General features: G+C 29.1%; 1 protein-coding gene across 1 annotated transcript; it reads right to left on the bottom strand.

Moving 5' to 3' along the window:
- On the bottom strand, window positions 1926-4723 carry LOC104724121 (glutamine synthetase cytosolic isozyme 1-1). Its single transcript, XM_010442572.2, has 10 exons — window positions 4440-4723; window positions 3956-3995; window positions 3732-3835; window positions 3572-3620; window positions 3291-3485; window positions 3075-3203; window positions 2815-2889; window positions 2638-2729; window positions 2400-2559; window positions 1926-2304 (listed from the first exon to the last, which is right to left on the bottom strand). The coding sequence occupies exons 1-10, from the start codon at window positions 4511-4513 to the stop codon at window positions 2152-2154; spliced, it is 1071 nt and encodes a 356-aa protein (XP_010440874.1). The 5' UTR covers window positions 4514-4723; the 3' UTR covers window positions 1926-2151.

The following is a 10710-nucleotide window of genomic DNA, read 5'->3' on the forward strand; positions in this document are numbered from 1 at the left end:
ATAAATTTAAATAAACTAATAGAAATTAAACATAAATTAGATGGTACCTAAAATATGAATGAACTGTTGTGCTTACAACTTCATGGAGGCATGCAATACTTTTAAAACAACTTTTGTTTCTCTAAGCAAATTCTCAATGAATTTTAATATCATTGATGACCGGGATGGATTGACCGGTAACGATATGCTTGAAGCATTAGAAAATTTCATAACTACTATCATTTTGCCATCTTTGTTTTTGCATGATATAATCATATACATGCGTGTCTCCAATATGGTCGAACTTGTGATACCATATTTATTTATAGGCTCAACATAATAATTTTATTAAGACAAAATGTCTTTGAAACTCCATGAGTTTCTTTGAGACTTCGGAGAATGCAAGATATCGATAAGTATGAATCTGATGTCTTTGGAAGTCGAGAGACTAGCTCATCCAGACCTTCCAATTATGTTTGCACTGTCTATGATATACTGACATGTGCTTCATATATTCTCATAAGAGAAATATATTTTTGATTTTAAAGACATTTCATTGTCTTTAAATCTCATATAACACATATAGTTATTCTTTACTAAGAAACGGAATTAAATAAACAAACATATAAATTCAGAAAATAAAATAAGAGTTATAGCCTTTTATATAAAAATTTAATACGCATAACTTTTCATTGATTATAGAGTAGGCAGAGCCTATCATATATAACGATCAATCCGGAAAAGAAAAAACTTTTTATTTGATCATGAATGAGGCAGAACATCTATATGTATAACGATCAACCTATAAAAGACAACCTTTTTATTTGATCATGAATGAGGCATAACCTCTATATATATAACGATTGATCCGGAAATGACATAACCTTATATTTGATCGTATAGAAGGCAAAGCCGATCTTTCCGGAAAAGACATAGCCTTTTGTTAGATCGTGAAGGAGGGGCGAAGCCTACCATATCATATGATCAATCCAAATATTATATAGCTTTATATATGATCGTAAAGGAGGCAAAGCCTACCATATATAACAATTTATCTATCCAGAAAAGACATAACTTTTATTTGATCGTGAAGGAGGCAAAACCTACCATCTAACGATCTATCTGGATATGAATTAGCTATAGATTTGATCGTAAAAGAGGCAACATGTACAACTCATAAAAGCTCCAGCGGTAAAGACATCGTGCTGATAACATGTTATAAAACATGACGCAAAATATTTATATATTATAATATTATATATATATGTATATATTTGTATGTATAATAATATATACTATAGTAATAAAAGGAGAAAGAGATCGAGAGTAGAGGGAGAGAGATACAACAATGAAACACTAGTGTTATTACTTCACTCTCTCTACTTCTCCTTTTGTCTTACAATTACATTGAAGCATAAATGAACGTATATATAGGAGTAAGTAAATGGATAAGCATTGACATTGGCTAAGAGATAAATCCTACTATATTAATTGGAAAGTACAAATATGAAACTAACCTTCAAATGTTTAATAAATTACATACAATTGCTATTAGAAAAATTTAATTAAAAATAAATTAATTAATTAATTAAAAAATTAAAAACAAAATAATTTTTTTAAATAAATATAGCAATAATTTTTGAATTTTTTTTTTGCAATGATTATCCGTGCTTTAAGCATGAGATATCTTCTAGTTTCAATTATTCGAGGAGTAAGATTCTTATGGATAAAGTAAATAGATGATAAACATCACAAATAGATAGTCATTACCATTGGATCATTATTTAATTCATAACAAAAATGAAATTTTTGTATTTTAAAACATAATTAATTTAAGTTTGCGTATATGATTCAAAATCCAAATCCAAAATAGAACTCAAACCAGGCAAACCGGAATATTCTTCATTCTTCATGCAGACACAAAATCCAAAAAAAAACATAACGAATAATATGATGAAACAGCACTTTCATTACGTAGATCAATTTTATTCGTAATAAAACAGAGTAGGTTTCAATGGGTGGGAAACAATACAAAAGCAGAAATAAGCAGAGCAAATCATTGCCCTGAATAAATTCTGAGACACTTGTTTGATAGAAGAAACACAAACTTTGAATCTTGCAAGAAACACACAATTAAGTGAAACAATTCAAGATTTTCTTGATCTGATCAAATCAAGGATTCCAGAGGATTGTGGTCTCAGCAATCATGGAGGTGACAATGTAAGGGTCCATGTTCGAAGCTGGCCTCCTGTCTTCAAAGTACCCTTTCCCTTCTTTCTCGGTGTCACGTCCAACACGGATCGAGGCTCCACGGTTTGCAACACCCTATAATACAACATTATTCCAACACAAAATAATTAATAACAAAAGCGAGTTTTTAATATACGAATAACCGCAAAAACATGTGTTGGTTTTTTTACCCATAGGAAAGTGTTGATGTCAGCTGTCTCGTGGTGTCCAGTGAGACGACGCTCATTGCCTTCACCGTAAGCAGCAATGTGTTCTTTGTGTCTCAGTCCCAATTTATCGATCGCTTTCTTGATAATCTCGTAACCGCCTTCTTCCCTCATTGTCTTGGTACTGAAACATTTAATTTATATGAATGAGCAAAGAGATCATATGACAAAAACATCTCTCAATAGATTCTTGTCAATATACCTGTAATTGCAGTGAGCACCAGCACCGTTCCAGTCACCAGGAATTGGTTTCGGGTCAAAAGATACAACCACACCAGCAATCTCTGTGATCCTCTGTTTTCAAAGCAAGGTATGTTTATTAATCGAAATCTACATAACACAACCAATGTAGTTTGGATTTTTTTTTGGTTAGACTTACCTCCAAAATGTAACGAGCCACCCAAATTTCATCAGCAGCTGAGATACCAACAGCTGGACCGACTTGGAACTCCCACTGTTCTCAACACAAAAGATTTGTTAATTAGTACTTCATGCAAAACATCAAAACTGAATACTATAGAGAAAAAAAAAAGAAGAAGATCAAAGCATAATGAAAAATATATGATATATAAGGTCATAAGTGAATAGAGACAAAAATAATGAATCTTTATGCAAAGGTTTCTTGGTTGTGAAAACTACCTGACCAGGCATGACTTCTCCATTGATACCACTAATGTTGATTCCAGCATATAGGCAGGCTTTGTAGTGAGAATCAACAACGTCTCTTCCAAAAGATTTGTCTGCTCCAATACCACAATAGTATGGTCCCTGCAATACATTTTTAGACAAAAAATTTAGAAAAACCGAACAATAGAAAAGAAACGAAACCGATTGTATATCTATCATCTTGTTTACCTGAGGGCCGGGGAAACCACCAATAGGCCAACCAACAGGCCACTTGACATCTTTCTGAAGTAAAGTGTACTCTTGCTCAATACCGTACCATGGCACTTCAGCTACAACATCAGGGTGGCTAAAGACCTTAGCCGCAGCGTGTCTTTTGTTTGTCGGGATTGGTTCACCCGCAGGAGTGTAAGCATCGCACATGACCTGATAAAAAAAAACATTAAGTTTTATGATGGATCCAATAAAGTATGGATGCAACAAGAAAGGTCAAAACATGTGAAGAAACTCACAAGAATGTTGTCGCCTCTACGGAAAGGGTCTTTGAAAATGGCTTGAGGGCTAAAACAGACGTATAAAACACACACAAAAGGTTAATAAACAAGAATCGAACAAAAACTCGAAAAAGAAAAAAGAAACTAGTATAAGATTTCAAGAAAGAAAGATTATAACTATAAGATGACTTCACTGTCTTCACCAGGAGCTTGACCTGTGCTTGAACCATCATAGTTCCACTTTGGTAGCTCTGAAGGGTCCTTCACTGGTCCAGATAGAGTCTACATATAAACCAGAATTACTATAAATCAAAAACTTTTGAATTTACTAAAAATAGGAAAAGACAAAAAGTTGAATCTTTTTTATTTTCCCCCAAAATTATTTAGAGAATGAGAATTCACCCTGGCTTTGCTTCTCATATCCATTCCAGAACCTCCAACCCTGATTTGGTAATAAGACAACACCAAAGAAAACAAAATATTTCAGAAACTCAATCTCATACTTTTCAAGAACAGAGCCAAAAAACAGAGTAAACATCATCAGGAGATAATTAAATTTAGCAAACATATAGTTTCGGTTTGGCAGATTCGGAGCTTGAAAGATTTATTAGCAAACTTTTTTTTTTTTTTTGGACAAAATTTATTAGCAAACTAAACAGAGATCTCAAGAATAAACAAAACGAAACTGGCTCTAATGGACTAAGAACAACCAAAGGACCAAAACCAAAACTAATCCATACAATCCCAAACAAAGAAAACAGAGTCAACACTTGTACAAAACAACACGAGCCTATTTGATTTAGGCTTCATAGGAGTACGTATACATAAACAAAAAAAATGATTTTTGTGAAAAAAAACAAATGAAAAAAAGAAGAAGAAGACGAACCATATGTATTCGGCAATGATTTTGTCAGTGGTGTCTGAGAGGTTAAGGTTAACGAGATCTGAGAGATTACTCATGGCTACAAACACCAAGGTTTGGATGATTGTAACAGTTCTAAATGAAAATAAAATGGAACCAAATCCGCTCGCGTGTTTTGGTATTGGTAGATATGAAGAGTACTTATAAAAGGAGGAGGGTGCAGGGAACGAGGAGGAGGGTGACGTGAAGACTTAGGTGACTTTTTGGCTCTCCATAAAGAAAAAAACAAAATTACAGGAATAAAATATCAAAGATTCTCTTGCGGCCCAATGGAATCTCATATATTTTAGGAATTTATAGATAGATAAGATCCTTATTACAACACCAAGTTGTATGAGATACTGAAAAAAAAAAGGAGAGAGAAAGAAATGTAGTTATTTAAAGTAAAATATCCTTCTATATTTTTTTGGCAATCTAAAAATATCCTTCTTAATTGAGAAATATAAATATAAAACAAATTTTATAAAATGTAAAAAAAAATACATTGTTATGTCATTAGTTTTAGTTTATAAATTTTTTTTGAAGATTTCAATAAAATCATCAAAAATGAATTAGTGAAAGATTTTTAAGGATTGCTAGAGAGTTTTCTATAGTTTTGTTGAGTAGTATTCTAAAATCTTGTAAAATACTGCAAACAATCTCTGTATTTTTGTGATAGACTTTATTTTGTGAAGAAAGTGTATAAAATCATGAACTAGTAACAGAATAGTTGAATAAATTAACAATCATAGTTTTTTTTTTGTTTTAATTGAATAACACAAAACATTTAATGATTTTCTAAAATTTCGAATCCAATAACTCAAGATTGTAAAGATTTTAAATGATTTTTTACAAATCACAAACTAATAACACTAAACTTTAGCAGAGTTTAATAAAATCTTGATCTAATAACAACATATTCTACATAACATTTAAAGTCTTTAAGAATCTATTTAAATCTCAAACTAATAACCCCAAGGAAAATGTTTAATCTTTTTTTTTTGCTAAATGAAAATGTTTAATCTTTTAGTAAAGATAAATATATAATTTAAATATTAGAAAAATAAGTTTTTTGAAATAGTTATTCGTTTTCAAAAAAATATATTTTATCTCACTAATTAATTATGGACGAAAATTACTAACTAATTTTAAAAATTGTAAACCAATCAGAATTTAAAAACTAAGATTTCATATCTAAGTATAAATATGATTATGTTTAATAACTATATTTGGAATATTTCGTTTACAAATTGTTTCGAATTATCATATAGTACATATGACTAATAAATAGTAGTTTTTTTTTTGCATATGTTTTGATTTAGATTTTTTTTAAACGGAGATATATTACTAAATCTATGATGAAAAATATGTGTTTTTTATGTTCCACAACGATGGGTTGGTAAAACTAAATTTATATGGTTGATAAATTAATATTAAAAAATTTTATTTGCTCATAATTATAATATTATAATTAAAAATTTTAAATAATTCACAAAATAATAATATAAATACAACTAAAAATAATATAAAACTGTAATATACATCAAACAAATTAAAATACTATAACATTCTAAAATAGTTAGTGTTCAACAAGATATATGTAGATTTACGAAAAAATGCAATATTAAAAGTACATACTCTCTCAAACAAAATAACTTTTAAAAAAATCAAACAATAATTTTATTATTATATTATAATTTTACGAAATAATATTGATTCAATGCTGTATAGCACCGGATATCTCATAATATTATTATTATAATTAACAAATCATTGTACTATATATCACTATATTTTGTATATGTTAGAAGAAAAAAAAGACAAACTCATAACAAAGAAGTATAAAAATATCAAACTAAAAATAGTATTTTAACGTGAAGTATTTTATTCGATTTCTATATAATAATATAAATTTAATAATTTTCAAAGTAACATGCCCAGAATCATAATTTTATATCCCATTGAAATAATATGATTGTTGGAGGTGATTTGACATTGAATGTGACACATGGTTACGTCACGTATAATCCATCCAAAATCAACTGGTTTAAAATATTTTATTATAGTTTATTTTCTCAAAGTTACTTATTATTATATTATCGATCGGAGGTTTTGTCTATATTTCCTCGCACATATGCTAGAAGAAGAAAAAGATTTTTCTATTTAGTTCTAAACTTTAAAGGGAAACAAATCTTATTATACAGTTATATTAGTCCTAAATTATATAAAGCTTGGTTATTCTTCAAGATCCAAAAAAAAAAAACCAAAGCCTGAAAGGGTTCATTCTCTAAGGAAACACAAGAAGAAAAGCAATTAAAAACAAGGCACACATCAAACTTTGCAAGCTATAACCATCATCAAACTAGTTTGATAAGATTCGATTATCAAACATAATATAGTTTACTTGATTATTTTGATATTCATATAATATATGTATATATATTATGGAATAAGAGCATGATTATCGATATCATCGCAATGGAATGGATTATAAGATTTCATAACTGAATTAGGAAATAAATATATGAATGCAGTTGCACATTTAGTAGTGTAAAACTGGATTCACTCGTGCAATATCACCCGCTTCAAAAAGACCAAATGAAAATAACAAATGAAAATATGATCTTGTTTTAAAAGTCGTAAAACCATCAACCTTCAGTCCTTAACTCACTTCACCAAATGACCGAATAACAAATGAAAATATGATCTTGTATTAAAAGTCGCACATTATATGACTGTTCTCTCGGTCTTGTTGCAACCTTAAGAATTAAGATGTACACTAATGAAAGATTAATAAAATTTTCCTACAATTAACGAGACAAGGCTTCTAATTATCCTAGGCAGCAAGCAAAGAAGAAAAAAAAAAGATGTGTTTTACGAAAATGATTATTCTTGTTTTAACAATGATCAATAATCTATATATATATCTGAATATATATATATATATATATATATATATATTTAAATATGTGTTTGACGAATTAGAAAACCTTGGCTCTAACATCGTCGAAAGATCCATTTAGTAACATAATAATAATATCATTGATACATCATTGAATCGGTCTAATGTTGTTAGACGGTGATTAGGTGGCACCACAATTAGAAACTCTAATCAATTCTTAATAAAAATTAATATATACGTTTTTAAATGTAACCTACTTCAATAATTAGTTTTATAAACAAGATTCGCTTATTCGTTAATTTAGTATATTAGATCGAAACCATTAGCCTCACATCTCCGGTTTCATGGGTTTTGTTTTTAAGGTAACTCATCAAAAATAAAAATAAAGTGAGGATTGAGAACTTAGGTGAAAATATCACGTTGTCATATCGACATCACATGGTCATGTTGTCCATCGAATCTTCGATCTTGAATCTCTTCACCATGACTTTTCAAACCCAAAATAGTGTACTTACTTGACAAGACACCGAATACCAAATGATCCATCGACACTTAGCAATGCAAATCACGTAAACGAACGATCGAGTACCAAAGATTATTGTTTTTGTGGTCTATGTTCAAAACTTATATTAAGATAATGAAACTAAAATATTCCAATTATATAGTTGAGTTGACTTTTTGTTTTGGGAGCATGTAAGGGGACGTTTATGACCGGCACTGGTTGACTCGGCCCACCTAAAGGCCAAAATGAGTTGAAGTCTAAACTCGTTGATTTTTTTTTTTTTTCTAAATTCTCTAGTTTTATTTTAATAACTAGATTTTAACTTACGGTATACCGCAAACATATAATTTCTATTATAATTTATATTTTATGTTGTACATGTTTGTTAAATATTCGATGTTTTGTAAATAGAGGAATAACTAAATTTTTTAGTTGTTGTGCGACTAAATATTTGTATTATTTTTTTAACCCGCAATACACTTGACCATTTGTTTGTTATATTTAGTTTGTTTTGTTTAGTGTTTGAGATTCTATTTTGATTTTTAATTATTTTAACAAAAAATAAAGGATCTAAATACTAATTTATACGCTGTGATTAAGCCACATTTTTCCTAATGATTTAATTATTTTATACAATTTTAGTTAAAACAACTTGATTTTATGTCAAATATTCTAATATTAGTAGTGTTGATAAATAATTAAGTGAGAATATAACCCGTGTTAAACACAAATTTAATAATATTTTATTAATTTCAACATGTCCTTTTTATAACTCATCTACTATATAACCGCATTATATAATATTTTAGACTTTTTTAATTTTACATATTCGTAATAATTAAATTTTTTTATTAAGTTTTATATGTTAATTATAATATTTAAATAAATGTCAATCGAAGTTCTTCTTACGTTAAGAATCAAAGCTCACAGGTTTTAGAAAACAAAATGGGAATCAAATTGTTGTTTTCTTTGTTTACGAAGGATTCAGATATAGAATATCTTCAAAACACAACATAATGTGTGGTTAAATATATGATGGTTTCTATTTCCATATTGATTGCTGTTATTTTTTTTTAATTTGAATGAAATAAAATATTTAAGAAACAAATTCTGGAGTAATATTAGTTTGGGAAATTGTTTAGGGGTTAAAGTTGTAAATAATTGTTTAAATAAACAAAACTAAAAGGACATAACACAAAATGTACTTCAAAAATGTTAATATAGATAAAGTTCTATGTTTGATTTTTGATTAACTTGTGTTATAGTGCTATGAGAAATGTGTAATTTATTAGATTTAAACGAGTACGATAACCAAATATTTATGTATGAAAATAATAGAATTTGATTGGTTAACAAAACAGATTGGTTGACAAAACAAATGGTTGACAATATAATTTGATCTTTTGGATCAATTGTTTCGGTTTTCTACTTATGGAATAATTTTTTTTTGGACATCTTTAGATATCAGTAATAAGTTGGAGAACAAATATGGAATAGAATCACTGAATCTTGAAACTGAATTAGATACGTACACGGGACCAATGTGTAACGACAGTGTCAATATTGTTACTTGCTTGCACCTTCAGAATTGTCCAATAAGAATTATTGCATCCCCAACTTGCATTAGGTATATGTCGATGAAAAGTACAATTGATTTTCAACTCTCTGCATATGTCATGTTTTCTAGGCGATCGTCTCAATCATATCATTGCAAATAAATAATGCATATAAAGATTTTACTAGGGTGGATCATTAAGATAGATGATTTTTTTGATAAAATATGAAGTTTTTTGGTTTTACATGATTTTTTTAAAATATAGAAAACACAAGTAATATAGAAATTTATAAATAATATTTGTTTAGAGTTTTGTTTTTTGTTTTTTGGGTAAGAATATTTGTTTAGAGTTTATCTAAATGTTATTTAAATAACACTTTTGAATATTATATATATTTTTAAAAATAATTGTAATTAAAAGTTTGAAATTTTTGTTTTTAGGTTACCACTCCTGGAATTACTTTCTAATTATTGTTTTGTTGACAAAAGAAAAAAAAAGTTCGAAAATAATCACTCTACAAAACTACAACCAACATCTACCAAAGCTATTTTGAATTTTCTCCCACTATACCCGATTTTGATAGATTCAAAGTAGTAGACTTCTCCGAAATTGTAGAAACTAGGTTTCCACAATAAATTTGTTTGATGGGGGAAATAAATTCAAGGAAGCAATCTCTCAATGAACTCGATCTAAGCTTGAAATCGGAAAAAGGTTTAGATCTCTTAGAACTCAAATTAGGGTTTCGCTAAGAACAATAAAAAAGCTGAATTATTGTATTCAATGCTGGATGATTACAATGAAAGAGTCTCCCCTTATTTATACGCTTCTCTAGATTACAGAATATATTAGCTTTCCTTATAACTCGAACTAAAATAAGGAAAGTTGCTTCTTCTCTTCAAGTCGGCCACCGGGCGAATTGGGAAGTCGGCTCTTCACCTTCGGGGCTGGACCTCCTTCTTCCGAGCATGCCTAGAGTAAACATTCAATTGGATCTTAACCGAGAATCCGTTTAAGTAATTTGATACTAAGATTTTTGTGTCTCCTAGCAGGTTCAATTAACCTTAAGTGTTGTAGTATTTAAGGTGTCAATCCAAATGGGATGTTGCTAGCAATCAAGATGCAATCAAGGAATCACAAGTTAAGCCAATTCAAAGAGTGTTTTTATCTAAGAGTCCTAGAATGATCAAAATGCGAAATGGAAATGAGTCACAGAACAAGAAACAAGAATGCATGACAAGAAGCGAAAGTGAATAAAAACGCAAACGATTCTAAGCATGAACAAACGAAACAGTTCCA

Source organism: Camelina sativa, chromosome 11 (assembly GCF_000633955.1).
Source record: "Camelina sativa cultivar DH55 chromosome 11, Cs, whole genome shotgun sequence".
NCBI classification, from domain to species: Eukaryota; Viridiplantae; Streptophyta; class Magnoliopsida; order Brassicales; family Brassicaceae; genus Camelina; species Camelina sativa.